General features: G+C 49.1%; 1 protein-coding gene across 2 annotated transcripts in view; it reads left to right on the top strand.

Annotated features, from left to right (window-relative positions):
* Positions 1-21963, top strand: part of GNB1L (G protein subunit beta 1 like) — a 60115-nt gene extending 38152 nt beyond the window's left edge. For both annotated transcript variants that reach the window (XM_058693006.1, XM_058693007.1), the window contains exons 6-7: positions 4539-4754; positions 21165-21963. In XM_058693006.1, coding sequence (XP_058548989.1) covers positions 4539-4754; positions 21165-21482 — 534 coding nt within the window. In that variant the 3' untranslated portion in view covers positions 21483-21963. The remainder of the gene's footprint in view (positions 1-4538; positions 4755-21164) is intronic.
* Positions 21964-23537: the final 1574 nt, after the last annotated feature.

The raw sequence follows: 23537 nt of genomic DNA, 5'->3' as shown, positions 1-23537 counted from the left end.
TTTGGTTTATCGTCAAACCAAAGGACAATTAGCCCCCTGGGAATACATGTACATACTGCCTTCCGCAGCCTCGGTATCCCAGCCAGCTCCTGTTGTCCTCCTGCCGCTGCTGCCACTCGTGCAAACTGCCCAGGACAAGCCTAGCTTGTACTGTCCTCCACAGGGTGCCCCCCTGCCCATGCAGTGAGGAGGGACAGCTGGGTCAGCTAAGCTCCGCTCCTCTCTGCACACCAGTCCGCAGCCCTGCAACTGTGCACTGGGTTAGGAGGGAAGTGCTGACTAACCCTGCAAACCTGCCTGGCCCCTGCTCTGCTTGGGATTACTTTGTGTTACTTCTTTGCCTCATAGAGGCAAGAGTGGGCTTAACACGTTGTCTTTGCCTGCAGCCACACTTGGCGTTTCTGATTGTCTAAGCCATTTCCTTCTTTCTTGACTATTCTGATTAGAGAGGATCTGGAGGCATCTCCTGGGGCTGGCAGCCGACGCCTGGGGCTGGGGAGTGGGTCGCAAGCCTGAATGCTGGTTTTGGCTTGAGCTCCAAGCCTGTGGCCTGGGAGGATTCCTCCTGGGGCCACCCACTTACCTCTACTAGAGGCCTCATTTCTTCTCAAGGCACAGCCTCCTCTCCCCCACAGGGGTCAGTAGTAACTCAAAGTGTGTGTTTCTGCTCCTCACGGCTGCTAGTGTTTGGGGCAGCAAAGCAAAAGGTCTGGTGTGCTCACTTGGAAAGAACCCAGGCAGTAGTATCTTGGCCATGGTAGAAACCGTGGTGAATAGGTCATTGACCAGTGCTTGCCTGGGAGTGCAGTTTATAGGCACTTTCCCAGCTCTGTTCAGTTCAGCAGCACCTTCTGAGAAGCCACCCTGAGCCTGCCTGAGATCAGGAGGAGGTGATTTCCTGCCTCGTGCCTCACTGCTCGTTTGAACTTTTCATAAGATGGGGTTGGGCAGTTTGGAGGTGTCTGTGGGACCAACAGGACCCAGGGGGCTAGGCACCCCAGAGACCCTGCCTCAAGCTTTTTGACCCTCCAGGGACCTGCTCTTTCTTGCCATTGGTTTCCCCTTGCAATTTCTTATCTGAGAACATTCCAGTTGGAATTTGTTTCCAGTTGGAAATCTCTGGCAAGCTGATCCCGTGGTGTCCTGCCGCTGCTGTATCTCTCAGAAAGAAGCCCACGGGGAGCTGAGTTTGCGGGGGCTCCAAGAGGCCTGCCTGAATGACAGAGCTCCTGGCGCCAGCTGGTATATGGCGGGGAACATCCCGAGGCCGTGACGCCTTGGGCCCTGGAGTGGTGCTCACAGGTCCTAGGGAGGACATCCCGGCTGCATCCGCTCATATTCCGCGCCCTGGAAGCACTGCCATTGTGTAATCATGTAAAAATTCCAGCAGAAAAATGTGTAGAAATGGGATGTACAAACTTGTTAAGGTAATTAATATAGTTGACAGAAGGACAAATCGAGTTTTTGTTAGTTGATACAGATCCAACGCAGGGCATTCTGTTTAAAAAAAAAAAAAAAGTCAACATTAATTTGAAAGGTCCTTTTTTTTCCCTCTCCAAACCTGAAGGCCCAGGTTGTAATTTATTAATCTGAGTGTGGCAGAGTGGCCTGACGTATTTTTCACTGAAACATTCAGATGTATTCTTGTTTTGCTTTTTAAAGCTGTTGACTTGCATTGTTAGGATGATCATCATACAAGAGATCAGGAATATCCATCACAGTAGCTCTAAGAGGCTCCCGACCCCTGGGCCTAGGGATCCCTCCAGTGAGCTGGGAGCTTCCCACAGGACTGGTCCCAGGAGGTACTGTAGGCATGGCCTGCCCAGCCCACTGGAGTCCCACCCAGTCAGCACAGGATAGGACAGGACACAAAGCAAGTCCTTTTAGCAACTTCAGGTCCTCATCCTGTGGAGAGCAACCTGTCACCCAAGGCCGGAGGACATGAGACCACTGTCCTGCCTGTGGTGTCTGTCCCTGGGGGCCACAGGGGCCCTGCAGCACAGGTGGGGGGCGGCAGCCATCAGGGCTGGAGCTCAGCATTTGGTCACCCTTGGCAACAACAAGGTGAGTCGCTGCAGGTCAGTCTGGCTTTTGATCTGGACCCCCTGTGGTACCTTGATAGGTGGGTGAGTAGCATGCTGCCCCTGAACTAGCCGGGATGCTCAGAACCCAGAAACCACAGGCATCATGTGCACTTGGGCTACAGAGACAGACCAAAGCCAATGTGTTGGCACTGGGAGGAGCCCCAGATGAGGGAAGAATGTACCCAGGGGATCAGAGGGTGGCAGATCCCTGGGGGAGGAGCAGACTGGGCTGAAGCAGGGTGGATGGAAAGCAGGCAACAAGACAGATCACTGCCCTGAGGGGAACAGACCCAAGTGGGCCCCAGGTAAGTTCCTCAGACCTGGCCTGTGGGGTGGGGTCCAGCAGATCTGGTCTAGGAGGTTGGCATGAGTTCCTGGTTGGCATGCAGAGCATTGGGCTGTTCTCACCTGCCTGTCACCCTTCCTTGTGTCCAGATATATATGGCTGCTCATGAGGGGAGGCCCTGCCTGGGGAGGTACAGCTACCTGAAAGGGGGATGCCAGAGCAGAGGGCCTGACCGCTTCTTATAGTCTGTCCATCCTTGGAGAAAAGTGGTGTAAACAATTTTATACCTCACAAATAAGTTCCAATCAGTTGACTTGAAAGATAACAAAATGGAGCTTTTCTCCATTTTAAAACTACAGGGAAAGTACACCAACACTGTCATGGCTTTGCACGGAAGGTTAGACGGAACCAGTGACCACGCTTAGCTGCTCCCAGCCTTGGCCCCTGAATGGCAGGCATCACCAGATGCTGTGCACACACAGGGTTCATGGTCACAGGGCCCATATCCTGACTGCTTGCCCAGTCGGGCCTGCCAGGAGGCAGTCACCATGCAAGAGGCCCCAGGGAGGAGCACAGGCTGCCCCAGGCTAAGTGAAACTAGGAAGCCCTTTTGTTTTTGTTTGTATGAACATGCATTATCATCAGAAAAAATGTATAAGCCATTTCCGAGGAAATGTAGGAGGTGCCCTCCAGACTAGCTCCGGGCTGGGAGGATTCACTGTGCTGTGTGCAAGTCTTAGTGGCTGTGTCAGACTCCCCCTGGCTCCCATCACTAACCAGGGCCCCAGTGACATACAGCACACTCTGAAGCCTCAGTTTCCCCTTCTGATACATGGAGAAAGCCTTGTTTCCGTGTGTTGAGGTTGTAGTATCCACTCGTTAGACACAAGTCCTCATGCCTTCTGGCTAACCCCAGTTACCTTACTTAGCTGCACAAGCCTGTCCTTTCTGAGCACTCCTAAATGTGGAGAGGCACTCTGTGTGGTGTGTACAGCATCCAGGCCCAGAGCCCCTCTGGGCAGATAGAAGCACCCGTGCAGTTCAGTAACAAGGAACTCCAGCAGGTGGACAAAGAGGGCCTCCGTGGCCTTGTCAGCCCATGACCAGTGAGGCCCAGGCACTCTGCTCACCACCAGCCTTGAGACCTGCAGTAGACCATCCTGGAGGTTGCAGGTGATGCAGGAGGCACCCTCTCTCTGACCAGCCCCTAAGGCCCCCGTCCTCACCACTGACCATCCAGGGGCTGGGGGCCAAGCCCAGTCAGAGTTCCCTAAAGCTCAGTTGAGCTCCTGGCCCTTGGAAAATTCACTGGGGAGGGGGTGTGCTCAGTTATTTCTGACACTTGAGTGACACCAACCCCAGGCAGCTTAGCAGGAAATGCAGAGATGAGTGAAGAGCAAAAGGCATCGATCGGCTGGCGTGTGCTTTGTCCCAGGAGCAACCTGGGCGCCTGTGCTGGAGACTGGGCACCAAGCATGGGGCTGCCGCTCTCAGTGCTGGGGTGACATGGAGTCCCGCGGTGCTCCCCTGGAGTTGTTGCCGAGGCTAGATAAACGAGGCGTCTGCCCAGGGTGCGGAGCCCTCTGACCCGCGTCCTCATTCATCACAATAGCTCAGGGCCGGCAGAGCTCGGCTCACACCAGTCAGCGCCCTGGCGACTCACCAGGCCTGGGGGGTGGGGGGCTTCCGCGGCGACGTTGACAAAGCACAGAAAGTTCATTTTTCATTGAGATGGAGCTCACGATTTCCTTTGGCTGGCAGTTCTAGACAGGTGACCGCCTCACGAAGGGGTGGCCACAAGTCTCAGCCTGTAGAAAGGAGACATGAAGAAGTGGCAGCACCCGGGCTGGCGAGCAGTGGCGTGGCAGTGTGAGGTGGGGTCCGTGCTGGGCTATCCCAGGCTCTGTCCGCCCCCGCCCCCCCCGCCAGGGTCAGTCCTCGGGGTGCCCCAGCACTGGCCCGTGCCAGCTTTGTGCCGATGGTGCCGGCCATCAGGGTGGCATGCAGAACCTCCGAACTGTTACTGCCGGTGTGGGGAACACAGGAAACAGCTCCCGGGCTGGGCCACCCCCAAGGCCCAGTGGGGGAGCTCACCCATCTCTGGAGCCCCTTCTCCCCCAAAACATACCAGGACCTTTTGGGAGCTGACTGCTGTGCTGTCCCCGCAGGCCGAGTCCAGTCCCCGCCCACTCCTCCTGGCCGGCTATGAGGACGGATCAGTGGCCCTGTGGGACGTCTCTGAGCGGAAGGTGTGCAGCCGTGTCGCCTGCCACACAGAGCCCGTCATGGGCTTTGACTTTGACTCCCAAAAGGCCAGGGGCGTCTCGGGCTCTGCGGAGAAGGCGCTGGCTGTCTGGAGCCTGGATGAGCAGCAGGCCCTGCAGGTCAGTGCGCCAGACCCGAAGTGTCATTTATCCTGCTTTGCACTAACAGTCTGATAGGCTGAAACAATATTTAGGCATGAAGAGGAGTTGTTGCAGATCCCTGGCTAATTAATCACTGCGAGGCGGGGTGCAGGCCAGCCTGTCCGCGGGGCCGGCGCAGGAAGAAGGGGGCGTGGGCGTTTGTGAACCGTTCACATGGTTTGGGTTTCTCTCAGACCTTGGGTTAACAGCAGTCACGTCTTGTCCATCTAGAGAAAAGGCATGTAGAGTCCGGGAGTAGGCAAGCCCATTTGCAAAAACTCAGAGGAATTCGGTCAGTAAGGAACTGATTAATCAACAAAAACCGACCCAGTGTGGAGAAATCCACGGAGTCACGCCCCCGGGGCAGTCTGTAAGCCAACCCCAGGGAAGCCATTCCTCACGGCCAGAGGCCACAGCCAGGAAGGGGTGTGAGGCCTCAAGGCGGAGCGGGGCGGTGCTGAAAACCTTCCCATAATGTCTCACTGGACTTTCCCTTCCCACATGACTCGTGGAGCACCGGGAGACCAGGTCTGGGCCTGTGGCTGGTGCTCAGCATGTGGTGGCCCAGCCTGCACGCTCAGCCCTGTTTGGGACCTGGGGGGTAGAATGGGGGGGTGGGGGGACGGGCGGGAAGCCTCACACTAGGGCAGGTCCCAGGGGGCTGCGAGTGGAAGCTGCATGGAAGGGCAGTGACGTAAACCCAGGTCTGGTGGGGGAACAGAGCCCTGCATGGGAGATGTGTGGCGCTCAGGGAGACTGCCAGCAGAAGCAGCAGCAGGCTTGGCTCCTGGCCTCACCTGGGTGCTATCACTAGAGTACTAGAGGTCATGTTTGTCCTCTTCTGCAGTAGCTTGGTGGAGACAGGAGGCCGAGGATGAAGGCATCCCTTAGGGCCTCTCTCCAGATGGGAGAGCCTTGTCCACAGCCTGGCAAGCCTGCCTCACCTCACACTTGCCCAGCCCAGGCCTCCACAGCCAGACGAAGAGGCCCTGGGCAGTGGCCAATGAGCCCCTGAGGCACATGAGTTGGGGCGGAGGGGTGGGCCCCTGAGGAAAATCAGGGCACACTGCAGTGCCTAGCAGGTATCACGGGTCCTGGGTGCAACCCAGGGGTGGGACATGGCCACCAGGTCATCCCAAAGGCAGGACAGAGTGAGGACAGCAGGGGCAGGGGTTTCACATGGTGGGTAAGTCCTGAGGGAAAGGGAAACTGAGACCGAGCAAGGTGAGAGGGTGCTAGAGAGAATGGTAATGGCCATTCTCCATAATAAAGAGACCCAAAGATGGAACACTGAAGTCAAGCAGAGTGGGACCTGGGAGGGGCCTTTCATGTCCAAGCTGGAGTTGGAACTGGCATCCTAAAAAGAGTGGTTCCATCAGAGAACAGAGGTGAAAATCAGAGCTAGGAGCAGCAGGGCTGGAACCGTACATGCTGTCCTGGTATGTCTCCAGGTGGGACCCGAGCAGGGACCCGAGGATGGGGAACAGCCAGCCAGAGCCCAGAGAGAGGGGAAAGAGGGGGTCACATGTCACATTTGGGGACAGGGCACACGTTCATGCTTCCTTGGCATTACTCCTCTCCAGCAGACCGGCTTGTGTCAGCACATGGCTGACTTGTTGTAAAGCCAGCTACCCATCTGTCCTTCTGTCCTTATGTTGTCTCAGAGAGTCCACGGAGGCCCTGCAGGAAGCAGGGTTAGATAAGCCTCCAAATGGGGCCCGAGCTGGCTGTCAAGGACCAAGTTTCTCATGCCTCCATCCTGGTAGGAGGGTCCCAAGGCATTGAAATTGTGGACTTGGGTGGGGATGGGAATGAATGTCTTCATGATGGCTTCATGATGACTGTCATCTTTTTTTTTTTTAAGTTTGAGAGCGAGAGGAGCATGTGAGTGCACGGACAGCAGAGAGAGAGAGAGAGAGAAAGAGAGAGAGAATCCCAAGTAGGCTCCACACTGTCAACACAGAGTCCAACTCAGGACTCAAATTCATGAACCGTGAGATTACCACCTGAGCCAAAATCCAGAGTTAGTTAACCGACTGAGACACTCAGGCACCCCAGCTGTCATCTTTAAGAATGGGGCAGAGCCACTCTGGTGCTGGGTCTTCGTGTCCTCAGCAGTGGAGGTCACCTTGCTGGGTGTCAAGCCCAGCCAGGTGGGCAGTGGAGTTCTCCCTCCTACCCTTCTCTCTGCCTCTCGAGCCTGGTGGGGACCAGGTAGTGCCCCCACCTTCCCACTGTGGGGTCCAGTGCTCCATCCTGTTGTGGCTTGAACTTCATGAGCCTTGACCTTGCAAAGAGCTGAAGACTCAAGTGGCTTCCCTGAGAACCCCACCCCAAGCCCCTGGACCTCTGGAAGGGTCCCCTTCTGCTGACCTGGCCCAGATTTGCCTGGTTTCTGCTGGCTTTTTCGGGAAACAGCTGCTGGAACTTAAGACTTAAATTTATGGTGCATGTTCCAGTCCAGAGATGAAATTTTATTATACTGATGAATTGAAAAGTTGAAGCACAGGGGATTATTAATGAATTTGAAAGTTAAAGCAGAAGGGGAGCCATGCATTGTGGAATGGACGTGGTGGTTACATGATGGTGTTACGCCAGGCTAGGGGGGGCTCACTCAGTAGTACACATCAAAGGAGGAGGACAGTGCTTCTCCTGCTAAGCACAGTCACTAAAAACGGCTGCCTCACCCAGAAACAACTGCACATCAGTTTCAGAGTTGGCCCCAGAGGCCCTGGAAATTTTCAGGTTGTGACGCACAGGCCTCTGAGGAAGAAGTATCAGGGGCCAGCACCCACAGGCATCCACAGGCATCCTTGCCCCAGGGCCCTCGGCACACCGTGCTGGACCTGCGATGTGGCCGCCCGCCCTGGTCCTTGAGCCACGTGGGCACAGATGTGCCTCACCTCACAGCCTGCTGTTGGACTCTCTAATGAGCCCAAATCAATCTCTCCCGGGCGGGCGCTGGGAGCAGAGACGCAGATGAGGTTTCCCGCAGCAGAGCGTGGGTAATGGGAACCAGATGGCGGCTTTGCTGCGTGCGCATTCCTGGCACCTGAGGTCATGTGCTATGAGAGCCACTAGTGGCCACGGATCCTTCCCAGAGGGTCCTCATCCAGGATGGGTGCGGCCAGGGGCCACAGCAGTGACCAAGGGCCTTCAGCCACTCTCATCTGGACACTATGGCCTCAGGAGCACGTGGTGACACTGGGCCACTCGCCTGCCTTCCAGAGGTGGCTTTCCCTCCAGCCTCCAGGGGATTGGGCCTTGGCTGTCGTCAGACACAGGTGGTGTGCAGACCTGCTCCTTCCTCCCACACTTGGGCAGGGCCCATGGCCTTGAAGCAGGGACTGATTTACAGCCAGCAGTATTTTTAGGCCTTTAAGTAATATTAAGCACCCCCCCCCCCAACCCCAGGCAGCCTGGGCCAGGAATCAGACCAACCACACTTTCCCCGCATTGCACCGGCAGCTGGTTGGCCAGGCATCCTTTCGTCCTGCTGTGTGGCCATTGCCCTCTTTCTCCCTGACCTTCTTCTCCTCAAAAGTATCAACAGCAGGTCATGTGGGACAGGTAGGAAGGAGACTGGAGGGCCAAGAAAATTGTGGACACAACCCAACCCACCATATGCATCTCAGGAACATAGCAGAACCAACAAAGCTCTGGCCACCATCACCACAAACAGTCCCTGTTGGGTCTCCCTCCTCTTCTTCCTCCTCCTCCTCTGGAATACAAGCCTGGGACAGGGACTGGCCTCATTTGGTTTAGGTCCCCATCAAAGCTTTTGCAGTTGCTTCTCTTCATTCCTGCCAGGGGAGCCTGCCTTGTGCTTCTGCCTCAGGGCCAGAGTCACTCCTGCCCCTGTGGGCAGCACTGGGTGTCTTAGCCCCTTCTAGGTGGCGACACTGGCATGGAAGGTGTTCTCTGCCCTGCACCCAGCTTCCAATGTGTGAGGACCCCAGTTCAGGGGCCTCTCTGGAAACTCGCATTCCTCTTCCATTTGTCCTGGGCTCTCGGTGTTCATCAGCAGAGAGCAAACTTGAAAGCAGCCCTTATCTCTCTGTGAAATACTCCCCCTGTTAACAAATTCACATGAAGATGGACTATGAAGGAGGAAATCTGGAAGCAGGGCCCCAGGTGGGTTCCAGGGAGTCCATGGCTCTGAGCCCAGGAATCCCCTGGCTAACCACTGGCTTAAGGCAAAGTCCACAGAAGAGCAAAGTATGGGGGACAGTGATGGTCATCAGTCCTCATTCCCAGCCACCCTGTCTGGTCCGTGAGAATGGAGAGAGGTTCAGGCAGATGCACACCCTCACATGCGGGCACACATAGGATTTGCCTTCTCACACCTGCACAGAGGCTTCGGCTCCCACAGTCCTCCAGTGCAGGCCAGGCTTGGCAATTGCAGTCCATGAACTGTAGAACCAGGCACTGGACAGAGCCCTGGAAGAGCAGGAGGGGGCCCTTGACCAGGAGATGCGGGGTGGGCATGGAGGTCCCTGGACAGGTCACTACAGAGCTGCCCATGTGCTGATGGCACTGGCTAGGAACCCAGGACATTCCAAGTAGAGGCTGGGACTGTGGCAAGGATCCTGGCCATTCCATGGGTTGGATGGCACACCCCATTTGCTGTGGGGTTTTAGCAGGTTCCAGTCATATCAGATCCTCATTCTACTCCTAGTGGGGAAAGAATCTGGATTGTGAATGGATGTTGAGCTGTCAGACTCATGGCTTTTCTTCTCAAGTCAGTTAATTTAATATATTGGATGTTTTTGGTTTTTATAATATTAAAACAACTATATATTGCTAAAATAACCCACTACATAGCATGACCATTTCCGCACTGTGGTGCTGGGCCGGAGTTGTTCAGGACCATCTGTCTGTCTCTCAGTAGACTAAGTTTCACCCCCTCTCTTGTTACCCCACTCTGCTTATGGTGTCGGGGTATCAGGAGCCCTAGAGTCTGGAGCCAGGCGTCCCCTCCTCTCCTGATCTCTGGATAAGTTGGCAGGAGGTCAGTTTTATGAGTGGCCATGGGTCACTCTTGGCCTGTCCCACTGGGGCAGGCATTTTCTCTGCAAGGAAGGCTTGATTTTCTTCTTGAACTAATTTGTCTATGAGCATAAAAACCTCCAAGGTATTTTCATACTGCCTTTTTTATTTGTAACGATTGTTTAGATTTCTGCTATATTTACAAAACTGTTCCATTTTTATCCTTTATCAATCTTATCTTTGTTGATCTTTACTTGTTTTCCTTTTAATTTTTTTAAGTGTTTATTTTTGAGAGAGGCAGAGCATGAGCAGGGGAGGGGCAGAGAGAGAGGGAGACACAGAATCTGAAACAGGCTTCAGGCTCTGTGCTGACTGCAGAGAGCCCGATGCGGGGCTCAAACTCACCAACCATGAGATCATGACTTGAGCTGAAGTCGAATGGTTAACCAACTGAGCCTTCCAGGCACTCCTCTTTGTTGATCTTTAAAGGTCTTTTTCTGTTTCATTTCTGCTCTGATCTTTCCCTTTTTTCATCCGGTGTTCTCTGAGCTTGGTCTGTTTCTCTGACTTGAACTGGGTATGGAGCCCACTCATTCTCTGCCATCCATTCCCCACAGCAGCTGAAGTCTGTCTGTGACCCTCTAGCTGTGTCCCATGTTGGGAGATGTCACCATCTTCATCAGTGCTCACTTTTGGGTGGACCCGATATTTATTTGTTCTCTGACTGCTGAGCTGATCAGATTTATGTTTCCAAATGTTTGATATTTCCCCCTAGTTATTTTTTTATTTTTCAATTCCTAACTTAATGCTGTGTGTTCAGAGAATAAGGTCTGAATGATATCAGCTCTTTGAAATGTGGAGGCCGGTCCAGTTGACATAAGTATTCCACATGTGAGAAGGAAGTGCCTCTCGTTGCTAGACGCGCAGCTGTACCTGCACACGCTGAGGCAGTCCTGGCACCCGGGACTGGGCGCCTCTGGAAGCGGCAGGGAGACCCTCATGCTGAGGCACATCTCCGTAATTTTTCCTGCATCCTAGACATTTTTGCTTCTGCATTTTGAAGCTGGCTTAGGAACATACAGATTTAGAGTGGTCATCTTCCTAGGGAAATGAAGCTTTATACTTTAGTGACCTCATTATCCCTGAAAAGGATTTTTGCCTAAAAGCCTATTTTGCCAACTATTAATATGGTTCATACCAGATTTCTTCTGACTTTACTACTTCTTTTTATAGCTTTTTAAATTTTTTAAATTATTTTTTAAATAATTATTTTTGAAAGAGAGCGTGTGTGAGCAGGGGATGGGCAGAGAGAGAGGGGGACAGAGGATCTGAAGTGGGCTCTGCACTGAGAGCAGAGAGCCCGATGCAGGGCTTGAACTCACACACTGTGGGATCATGGCCTGAGCCAAAGTCGGATGTTCCACTAACTGAGCCACCCAGGTGCCCCTGTAGATTTTTTTTTTTTTTAATCTTTTGCCTTCAACTTTTCTTCACATGTAGGTATCTCTTCTCACAGAGCTGGTTTTGCACATGGAATGCATTTCATCGCTGCTGTTTCATAACTGTAAATGTTGTCCAGGCAGTCTCACTCCTCAGGCACTTCTTCCAGAAGCTGATACAGCCACCTGTTAGGGAACATTTACTGGGAGCTTCTGAGTGTGTGAATCTGCACACTGATGGTGCCCACAGTTCTAGGTGCTTCTGTGGGTTTGTACTGGCCCTTCACTGGGTTGTGGGGAAGCCAGCTCCCAGCCAGCTCACCAGCCTTTGTGGGTCTTGTCCCACAAATTTTGATTTCTGTATCTTCATTTTTATGCAGTTCAAAATTCTTTCTTTCTTTTCTTTTTTCTTTTTCTTTTTTTTTTTTTTTTTTTTGGTTCATTTATTTATTTTGAGAGGGAGAGAGAGCGCATGCGCAAGTTGGGGAGAAACAGAGAAGGGGTTAGAGAAACCTAAGCAGGCTCTGCGCTGTCAGCATGGAGTCCAATGTGCAGCTCTAACCCACAGATTTCAAGATCATGACCTGAGCCGAAATCAAGAGTCAGACACTCAACTGACTGAGCCACCCAGGTGCCCCTATTCAGTTCAAAATACTTTCTATTTTCTCTTGTGATTTCTTCTTTGATGCAGTTATTCCTTAGAAGTAAATTATTTAATTTGCCAATATTTGTTGATTTTGTAGATATCTTTAATCTAGCTTAATTCTGCTGTCAGTGAAGGAACCTGCATGATGTCAACGTTTCGATATTTATTGAGGCTTGTGTTTGGCCCAGCACATGCTACATCTTGGTGAACGCGTGTGTTCTGCAGTTGGTGGGTGGAGTGTTCCGTCAGCATGACCTCGGTCAAGGTAGTTGGTAGCATTTAAGTCTTCCATATCCCTACTGATCTTTTTGTCCGGTTTTCTGCTAGTTACTGAGCAAGGTCTTTGAATCATTGAGTGTGGCTGTGAATGTGCCTATTTCCCTGTTTGGTTCTGTCTGTTTTACTTCATCAATTTTGAAGCGCTGTCATTACACGCATTTACGATGGTTCCCACATCCTGCTGATTGGTCATCATGAAACATCCTTCTGTAGCTCTTGTCACGTCTTTTTTTGTCGTTGTTTAATTGAAACATAGTTGACACACAATGAATGTTACATTAGTTTCAGGTGTCTTGAGGTCGGCTTGGTCTGATGCTAATAAAGTGGCATTAATTTTCTCCTGTTTCCTCTTTTCAAGGCACATTTCACACATCTCCCTTATTTTCAACCAATGTCCATCTCTTTATATTTAAAAAGCATCTTTCTTAGTCTTGCTTTTTAATCCTTTCTGACAATCTCTGCCTTCTAATTGGAGCACTTAGTCTGTTTGCACTTAATATAATTATTGATGTGTCCAGCATTAAGTCTGCCATCTTGATACTTGTTTTCCACTCATCACTTCTGTTTTGACCCTCTTTTACCCCTTTCCTGCCTTCTTGTGTGTTAATCAAGTATTCATATTTCAGTTTTCCATTTTATTTCCTCTCTTGGTTTCTTTGCTATAGCTTTTGCCATTTTCTTCTGAGGCCCTTGCAGGCCCATAGTATGCATCATTGACATTCCCAACCTTGCTTAGTGTTGCCACACTGCCCCTATGTGCGTCATAACCCCATGCTAGGATGCCAGTTACCACCTTCCCACCCTTTCTCCTGCCGCTGTTATACATTTTACTTCTACACACCGTCTAAACTCCACTTTACAGTGTTATTGGTTTTGTGCTAAATCATCAGTTTTTATTTATTAGAACTTAGAGGAAATAAAAATAGTATAGGGGCACCCTAGTGGCTCAGTTGGTTAAGCGTCTGACTGTTGATTTCGGCTCAGGTCATGATCTCACGGTTCATGAGTTCGAGCCCTGCATCTGGGTCTGCACTGACTGTGTGGAGCCTGCTTGGGATTCTGTCTGTCTGTCTGTCTCTCTCTCTGTCTCTTTGTTCCTCCCCCAGTCGCACTCTCTCTCTCTCTCTCTCTCAAAATAAATAAACTTTAAAAAAAAGCATAGTACAGTTGACCCTTGAACAATAGGTTTTAACTGTGCAGGTCCATTTATATGCAGATTTTTTAATAAATACAGTGTAGTTCTATAAATGTGTTTTCTTTTCCTTGTGATTTTATTAATATTTTCTCTTCTCTAGCTTACTTTATTGTAAGAGTATGTAGTATATAATACATATAATGTCTATTTCACCCTCTTTTTTAAAAAAGAATTCTGGGGGCGCCTGGGTGGCTCAGTCGGTTAAGCGTCCGACTTTGGCTCAGGTCATGAAACTCAGTTCCATGAGTTTAAGCCCCACATCGGGCTCTGTGCTGACAGCTCAGAGCCTGGAGCCTGCTTCAGATTCTGTGTCTCCCTCTTTCTCTGGTCTTCCCCTGCTTCCGCTCTGTCTCACTTTCAAAAGTAAATAAACGTTAAAAATAAATAAATTAATTAAAATAAATAAGTAAGTAAGTAAGTAAAATAAAAAGAATTCTGCCTATAGGACCTAGGGATGATGCTTTTGTTTTTCTTCTTGCACTTTAAAGCTGTTGTACTGGGACACTTGGGTGGCTCAGTCAGTTAAGAATCCAGCTCTTGATCTCAGCTCAGGTGTTGATCTCAGGACCATGAGTTTAAGCCCCGTGCTGGGCTCCATGCTGGGTGTGAAGTCCACTTAAAAAATAAAATTTAATTTAATTTATTAATTTTAAAAAGGTGTTCTGTTGTCATCTGGTGTTCATAGTTTCTGATGAGAATTCATCATATCTTGTCATTATTCCCAGATGCACCACATGTCTCACTCCACGGCGGCTTTCAAGATTTTTTTCATCTGTAGTTTTCAGAGTTTGACCATGTAGGGGCTTTCATAAGTTCGACAGTTGGACAGTTGGATATCACCCCATAGGTTCCTGAAGCTCTGTTGAGTTTTCTTCATTCGCTCTTCTCTCTCTTCAGGTTGAATAATGTTGATTGATTTGTCCTCTGCTTTACTGACTAATTTTTAATGATTTGCAGTCTGCTGTTAAACCTATTCTACAAATTTTACATTTCAACGATTGAGATTCTCAGTTCTACATTTTCTATTATAGTTCTTCTTTATTTTTTTAACAAAAGGCTTTAAAATTTTTTTTTTAATGTTTATTTATTTCTGAGAGAGAGAGACAGAGCATGAGTGGGGAAGGGGCAGAGAGAGAGGGAGACACAGAATCAGAAGCAGGCTCCAGGCTCTGAGCTGTCAGCACAGAGCCCAACACGGAGCTTGAACTCACAAACTGAGATCATGACCTGAGCCAAAGATAGTGGCTCAACTGACTGAGCCACCCAGGTGCCCCAACAAAAGGCTTTTTTTTTTAGAATAGTTTTAGGTTCACAGCAAAATTGAGAGGAAGGTATAGACATATCCCATATGCCCCTTGTCCCCCCACATATGTGTAGCCTCTCCCCTGTTATCCACAGCCCACCAGAGCAGGAGAGCTATTATAACTGGTGGACCCACATGAGGGGTGCCTGGGTGGCTCAGTCGGTTGAGCATCCGACTTTGGCTCACGTCATGATCTCACAGTTCATGGGTTCAAGCCCCACATCGGACTCTGTGCTGACAAGCTCAGAGCCTGGAGCCTGCTTCGAATTCTGTGTCTCCCTCTCTCTCTGCCCCTCTCCTGCTTGCGCGCGCGCTCTCTCTCTCTCGCTCTCAGAAATAGATAAATGGTAAAAAAAAATTTTTTTAAAGATTAAAAAAAAGTAAGTAACTGGTGGACCCACATTGACATGTTATCACCCAGAGTCCACAGTTCACATAAGTTCCCTCTTGGTGGTGTGCATTCTGTGGGTTTGGACGAGTGTATAATGACATGTGTCCACCATTATAGTATCACACACAGTATTTTCACTGCCCTGAAAATCCTCTGTGCTCTACCCATTCATTCTTCCTCCCTCACTAACCCCTGACAACTACTGATTTTTTTTTATTGTCTCTTTGATTTTGTCTTTTCCAGAACATCATGGCGGGGTCAGATTGTCTTATTTCACTGAGTAATACGCATTTAAGATTCCTCCATGTCTTTTTATGGTTTGATAGCTCATATTTTTTAATGTTTATTTTTGAGAGAGAGAGAGACAGAGTGTGAGCCAGGGAGGACAGAGAGAGGGAGACGCAGAATCTGAGGTAGGCTCCAGGCTCTGAGCTGTCAGCACAGAGCCCAACGTGGGGCTCGAACCTAGAGACTGTGAGATCATGATCTGAGCCGAAGTCAGACACTTAACCGACTGAGCCACCCAGGCGCCCCAATAGCTCATTTCTTTTTAATGTTGTTTTTTTTTTTTTTGAGAGACAGAGAATGAGTGGGGGAGGGGCAGAGAGAAAGAGAGAGAGAGGGAGGGAGACACAGAATCTGAAGCAGGCTCCAGGTTCTGAGCTGTTAGCACAAGAGCCCAACACGGGGCTCAAACTCATGAACTGCAAGATCATGACCTGAGCTGAAGTCAGACACTTAACTGACTGAGCCACCCAGGTACCCTACTCATTTCTTCTTAGCACTGAATAATATTCCATTGTCTGGAGGCACCACCATTTATTTATCTATTCACCTATTAAAGGACATGTTGGTTGCTTCCCAGTTTTAGCAATTATGAAAAAAGCTGCTATAAACACCCATGTGCAGTTTTCTGTATGGATATAAATTTTCAGCTTCTTTGGGTAAATACCAAAGTGTCCAATTTCTAGATCATGTGGCAAGATTGTGTTTAGTTTTGTAAGATACCACCAAGCTGTCTTCCAAAGTGGCTGTAGAGTTTTGCATTCCCACCAGCAGTGGATGAGAGTTCCTGTTGCTCCACATCCTTGCCAGCAGTTGGTGTTGTCGGTGTTCTGGATTTTGGCCATTCTAACAAATGTGTAGTGGTATCTCACTGATGTTTTTTTTTTTAATTTTTATTATTGAAGTATAATTGACATACAATGTTAACCTAGTCGTTGTTCTGATTTGCATTTCCCTGAGAATGTATGACAGAAGCACTTTTCTTATGCTTATTTGCCATGTGTATGTCTTCTTTGGTGAAGTGTCTGTTAAGGTGTTTGGCCCATTTTTTAATCAGGTTGTTTGTTTTCTTAGTGTTGAGTCTTAAGAGTTCGTCGTATATTTTAGATAACAGTCCTTTATCAGATACATCTTTTGCAAGTATCTTCTCCCATTCTGTGGTTTGTCTTTTCATTCTCTTGCCATTGTCTTTCACAGAGCAGAAAATTTTAATTTTAGTGAAGCTCAGCTTCTCAATTCTTTCTTTCATGGATCGTTCCTTTGGTGTTGCATCTAAAATGTCATTGCCAAACCCAAGATCATCTAGGTTTTTCTCCTGTTATCTTTTAGGATGTTTATAGTCTTGTGTTTCATATTCAGAGCTATGATCCATTTTAAGTTATTTTTTGTGAATTAGGGATTTTTGTGAATTAGGGATTCCTTTGGTGTTGCATCTAAAATGTCATTGCCAAACCCAAGATCATCTAGGTTTTTCTCCTGTTATCTTTTAGGATGTTTATAGTCTTGTGTTTCATATTCAGAGCTGTGATCCATTTTAAGTTATTTTTTGTGAATTAGGGATATAAGGTGTTCATCTATATTCATATTTTTGTACATGGATGTCCAGTTGTTCCAGCACTGCTTGTTAAAAAGACTGTCTTTTCCTTCATTATGTTTCCTTTGCTCCTTTTTCAGAGACAAATTGCCTCTATGTGGGTCTATTTCTGGACTCTCTATTCTGTTCTCTTAATCTGTCTCTTTCATCAATAACCACACTATCTTGACTACTGTAGCTTTAGAGTAAGTCCTGAAGTCAGGTAACGTTAGGTCTCCAACTTTGTTCGTCTCCTTTAAAATATTGTTGGTTGTTCTGGGTTGGTTCTTTTTTATAATCTGCATTTCCTTTTTTTCTCTTTCTTTCTTTCTTTCTTTGAGAGAGAGAGTGTAAGCAGAGGAGAGGGGAGAGAGAGAGGGAGAGAGAGAGAGAAAGGATCTTAAGCATGCCACATTCAGTGTGGAGCTGATACACAGCTCAATCCATGACCCTGGGATCATGACCTGGGTTGAAATCAAGAGTCAGACGCTCAACCTACTGAGCCACCCAGGCACCCCATATAATCTCCCATTTTTCTGCTAATAATTCCTGTCTATTCACTCATCAAGACAATTATTTTTAGTAATTATTTGAATGCATTTTCTTTCATTTTTTAAAAAACATTTAAACAGCTGCTTTAAAGTCTTTGATATGTCTAATATCTGTGTCATTCTGGGTCAGTTTCTATTTAGTGTTTTTTTTTCCAGTTGACCACGAGTCATATATTCCTGCTTCTTTGCATGTCTAATAATTTTTTGTTTGCATGCTAGACATTGTAATACAGTCTAGTCTTTTGCGCTGAAGAATGTTTACTTTTGTTATTGCAGGCAATTCAGTTACTGGCTGTTGACCTTGAACTTATGTAGGTTTGGCATTATGCTCTGTCAGGGCAGATATGTGGAAAGCCCAAGGTCCTTCCCAGGCTCCTCCAAAGTGGTGGAACTCACCTTCCAAACTCTGCCTCCCCTTCAGACCATGTAGAGCTCTGTCTCTAGCATTGTTACAGTAGGTCCAGGGTAGGCCTTACCCAAAGGTATGTTCCTCATTCCTGAAGTAAGACCATTGTGTCATCTCAGTTGGTCTTGGGATGTCAGGCAGTGTTTGCACTGTGGCTGGATGCACTGGAGATCACTGTTGAATCTCTTATAACTATTCTATTTAACCCTGCTGCAGCCACTGTCTGGTAAACCTCGTGTGCTGTCCTGAGCTTGCACAGCCCAGCCTTCCACACAAGGATGGATAGGGAAACCAGACATGGCCTTCCATCCCTCCCCCAGTTCCCTCCATGCTGCTGGCTCACCCCACAGATTTAGCTGCTCTAGCTGCCCCACTCTGTGATCTCTGCCTCCTCAGCTTCATGTACACAGAGGTGCACCACCTAGATTTCATGGCTGGGACATTTCCCTGGGCAGATTGCTGCTAGGGTTTTTGAGAGGCCCACTTCATCAGCTGCCCTTCCCCACCTATTGTCCACTGCCTAGACACAGTTGCTTGGTATATTTTGTCCAGTTTGATGGTTGTTTATAGCATGAGGACTGGTCTGGTACCAGTTATTACTCCATCAAAGCCACATTCCTATTGTTCTTGCTTCATAAATGATATGCCTATTTATCTCTTAAAGAGATAGTCATAGCTCTTCATTGTGAATTGTACCCTTTATCATTGATAAGTATGGTATATAGTCTGTCTTCATGCTCTTGGCTCTGAATTCAACCTTTCCTATTACTGACACTGTACCCCTGTTTCTCTTGTGTGCACTCTCCTGGTATATCTTTGCCAGTCATTCCTTTGGTGTCTCTCTTACACATAGCACAGATTTGGATTTAACTTTGGAATCCAGTTATAAATCTGTTGAGTATATTTGTATGAAGAAATACAAGGGCAAGTTCTAGGAAATCATGGCACCTAGTGTCAAGGGTGGGGAAGGAAGTAATGTTGTTTTTGTCATTACTTACAGTGGGTTGTCAGATAATCTCTCAAGTATGAGGTTGACTATTTTATCTTAGGCCCCAAATGACAAAAGATGAACAAATCAATGAATTTAACAAAAATTCCATCTCTCTCAGAATCCTCCCATATTTCAGTTAGTTGCATAACCAGTTCTATAGCCATAATCCACATATTGTTTTAGACCTAATCCCAATGGTAAGTAGATTCCATACTCTCTGCCAGGTCATCTGTTAAAGTTCTCTGGTTATCTCTTATGAGACTAGAGTTAATCTTCCAGTCCTTCAGGAAGAGCTTATGGGAACATATTCTTTGAGTTCTTACATGTTTAAAAATACTTGTCTATTGTTTTTATACTTGAACAGCAGTTTGGCTAGATATAAAATTCGTGGACCGTGCCTGCCCTCACAGCCTTCTCTGTCTATTGCCACAGATGTGGCCATGGAACATTCTGAGGACAGCCTAAACCTTACCTCACAGTCAACTTGATCTTTTTGCCTGACCACCAAAGGGCTTTTATTTTTCCCCCCTCAGTCTGATGATTTTCCTAAGGCATATCTTAACATTGACCATCCTGAAGCCTGTCTTTGGATTTGGATTGTAAGACTTCAATTTCTAGAAATTAGAATTGATTTTCTAAATCATTGAGTGTTAGAGCACCTCCACCTGTCTCCTACATCTGCTGTTTTCTCTCCAGTCTGTTGTAACTCTTTCTCTTTCATTTTGCTCACTTTGTATCTTTCCTGCTCTTCCTATCTAGTTCCAGTCTCCTTCTGCTGTTCCCATTCCCCTTCATTTCTTTGAGTTCTTTCTTCCACTTCTTTCCTGTGCTCTGTCAGTTCGGCTTTCCTCCCTCTGTGTTTGCTACTTTGGGTTCTTGTTTTGTAGAGGTGATTGCTTCATGAAGTTTTGTTTTGTTAAATTATGGCAAAAATGCTTGGTGGCAATATTTGTTTGCTTCCAAGGAATATTACCATTTGTATGTATGTATGTATGTATGTATGTATGTATTTATTTATTTATTTATTTTGAGAGATAGAGAGCAAGTGGGGAGGGGCAGAGAGAGAGGGAGACAGAATCCCAAGCAGGCTCCATGCTGTCAGCACAGAGCCCAACATAGGGCTGGAACTCATAAACTGTGAGATCATGACCTGAGCTGAAACCAAGAGTTGGACACTCAACCTACTGAGCCACCCAAGTGCCCCTACCATTTGTTTTTAAATGTTTCTTTCCTCCTTTTCCCTAGTGTTATCTTTGCAGAGATGAGGAATTCTTAACCAAGACTGCTATGGCCCCATTAGGAAGTGAATTAGGAGAAAAGGGTGTGCTGGTGAGACGGCAAACTTCAGGGCAGCAAAAGTTTGTGGTGCACAGGGCTAGACCAATCATGGGATCAGTAGAAGAAAGTGGCCATTGTGCATTGTCACAATGATGGCAAAGTGCCTTTGTCATTTCGTGTGTGGGGACAGAGATGCCAGATTGCCTTGCCATGCATAAGATAGTGCTGTATAACCACAAGTGGTCCTGTGACCACAAAGGCAGCTCCGGATCCCTACCTGTTGCAGGAGGCACGTGTCAAGGAGGGGTCATCACACAGCACTGACTGTGGGAGCGCTCAGCCCCCAGAGAGCAGTTGGCTTCCAATGGCTCAACACAGATAGAATGCATCTGTGTAACTCCTTGTTTTGTTTTGCCTGCCCCCTTCTCAGAACCAGGCTAGGGACTAAGGTTTCAGCCATGGCCAGTGTGGCAGGCTCTGCAGGTGCTCCTGTGACCTGCACCTTCCTGTTGTCCCCCACTCCTCCTACCTGCACCCACTGGCTCCCCTTCTTGGGGCTCTTCAACCCCTCTTGCTGAAGATGGAGTTTGTTTCTTGTATTCCTCTTGCTTTGGGGTCGGTGTGAGGTTTCCCTAGAAGGGAGAAATGCAGACCTTATTCTTCTATCAAGCAGGAAATGCCTCTTGCATTTCATTAGAGTGCAGTGTATTTCTGTGATGAAGGACTCCAGGACCCAGCCCACTGAGGTCTTTCCTGAGGGCCTGATAGAAAGGGAAGCAGAGTAGCTCTGTGGGGCCTCAAGGGCTCTCTGAGGGAAGGGGCTGAAGTCTCCTTTCATAACCCAAGGGTTCAGCCAAGGGCAGTGGTCAGGCTGCTCCCCTCAGCAGGTCTGTGGCTAGCTCCTGGGAGGTAGGGGGTAAGTTTATAGGAACATGCAATCATCTTGGCAGCCTGCATTTCCCTCCTTGTTCCAGCTGCCAGACCGGGGATGTCCACAGGTGGGAGCCCCTGTGACAAGTCTAAAGCCACTTCATGGTTCTCTCTGCTGCTCTTGATCTTGTAGGTATGCAAAACTCATGAACTCACCAATCCCGGGATTGCTGATGTCAAGATCCGGCCAGACCGCAAGATCCTGGCCACTGCAGGCTGGGACCATCGTGTCCGTGTGTTTCACTGGCGGACAATGAAGCCACTGGCTGTACTGTCCTTCCACAGTGCTACTGTCCACTGTGTGGCCTTCGCTGCCAATGGCTTGCTTGCTGCAGGGTCCGGGGATCAGCGCATCAGCATCTGGTCACTCTACCCGATTAGCAGTGACTCATCCACTCCCTTGTCAGGACATGTGGAGGACACGGAGGTGGGAGCCCATGCCTTGGCCTGACCCAGGCATGTAGAAACCGTGCATCAGGACCCTTGAGGACAACCAGTCACAGTTATCTTCCTCCAGTTACGAGAGGTGTCCAGTCCTTGGAGTCCTCATTTTCTTCACAAGGCTTGGGTTTCCTTTTTTTTTTTTTTTTTTTTTTAATTTTTTAAAAATGTCTTTATTTTTGAGAGAGAGAGAGAGAGGGAGACACAGAATCCGAAGCAGGCTCCAGGCTCTGAGCTGCCAGCACAGAACCCGACACAGGGCTTGAACCCACGAACCATGAGATCATAACTTGAGCCTAAGTCAGACGCTCAACCGACTGAGCCACCCAGACGCCCCGGCTTATGTTTCCTTTTGTGAAATACAGCCTCTGTCTGACAGTGACTGCAGTTTACAAAGAGTAACTGGGCCAGACACCTGGGCATCTGTGGTCCAGGTGAGAGGCCAACCTGGGGATACTATTTTATAATAAACTTCCAGTTGCAAACCTGCAGGTTCAAAGTACAAATTCTCCAAGGTGACACCCTGCTTCCCCCTTAGAGTTAGCTCTGAGAGCCATCCTTAGACTTTCCAATGGGCAGGACAGTTGACCCCTGCCCAATGGGGGGTACCGAATGTGGTCCCCAGGTCCTGCTGACTCCATGTGGCTCCTTATACCCAAGGATGGCCAGGAGCTTCTGATGCACAGGGCTGAAGCCAGAACCAGTAGAAAGAAGTGACCAGACCCTTCAAGAGAACACGGCAGAAGCAGGGTGGCCACGGCTGATGGCAAAGGTAACTCTGGGCAGAGAGAGCTCATGGTTCAGGGCCAGGCCAAACGCAGGACCCATGGGAGGATGTGCCACCCCAAAGAGGGGAAGACCAAGGATGGCAAGGGCAGCTTCAGGGTGAAAAGCATAGCAGAATTAAGTATGGCTGACACAGCCATCAATGACACAGTCCCAGCCAGTGCCGTGCACTCAGGGCAACTGGGAATTAGCAGCCAAAGCAGGCAGTGCAGCCAGTCTCCTTCCATGCATGGCTGGGCCCAGCCATCAAAGCTGGGCTATTGATAGGGAAGGAAGTTGGCCCTGGAAATTGGGATGGAGGTTGTGGGCAGGTAGGAAAGCTGGGGGCCTCAAACCCCTTTGTTGCACTGGCTGTTTTGCCAGAAAAGCCCCCTTTGGTCCCTGCCTGAAGAGGTCAGTCCTTCTTTACCTAAAGGACCTGGAAGGGCTTCCCCTGGGTCAGGGTCCATGTGGGATACTCAGGACCAGCTCCCCCACCTCACAGCTTGCCTTATAACTAAACTCCAGCCCCAGGAGGCCCCAAAGGGTGAGGTACAAAGTGTGGCCCGTGATGAAGTGGCAGTGCTCCAGAAGACCCTCATGCAGACAGAAATCTGGAGAACACGTGTGGGATCCAGGTGGCAGGAATATGAGACGCATGAGGCCAAATCCATTGAAACAGGGCTACTAACAGAGGGTCTGGACTCACTGCAGCCTGAGGAGTTAGAAAGGCCCCCAGGGTTTGGTTGCTTGGTTGAAACGTGGACCACAAGGCAGGTTTGCTAAGTGCAGTTGAAATGCCAGAACCACCTCCGTGTACTGCAGAGGGAATGACCTGAGGGCGCAGGGGGATTGGGGTGCTCTAGGGCACTTATCACTGAGACCTGCTCACCCTCCACAAGAGGGGCTGGAGCATGTGCCTTTCCCCATGTCTTGGAGGCATACATCCACAAGGGGAGCCCAGCGTCCTTGAAGAGCTCTGTGGTCTCTCTTCTCTGCAGGTCAGTTGGAGCCACTGCCACAGAGCAAGGATCTCTAAATGCAGTGGAGTCCGTGGATCTCAGAGTGGCAAGGCCTAGTGGTGGCACTTCATGACCCAAGACATGGTAGGTGTGGTTGTGTGGTGGGCAGCGGGACCACTGCAGCCACCAGCAGCCAGACTCGCAGAGGTGCAGGTGTGGGCTGGTGGCCTTGGGGCCCTGGAAGTGGAGCTGATGGGAAGCCTACTCAAATCTGGCTTGTTCTGCTTGAGCAGAAGCGTTCTGGATCTAGCAGACAGATGTCTGACCCAGGCCACCAA

The sequence above is a fragment of the Neofelis nebulosa genome, chromosome 11 (assembly GCF_028018385.1).
Source record: "Neofelis nebulosa isolate mNeoNeb1 chromosome 11, mNeoNeb1.pri, whole genome shotgun sequence".
In the NCBI taxonomy this organism is placed as follows: Eukaryota; Metazoa; Chordata; class Mammalia; order Carnivora; family Felidae; genus Neofelis; species Neofelis nebulosa.
Note: the sequence above shows the minus strand (reverse complement) of the source record. Positions and strands in the feature narration are given on the sequence as shown.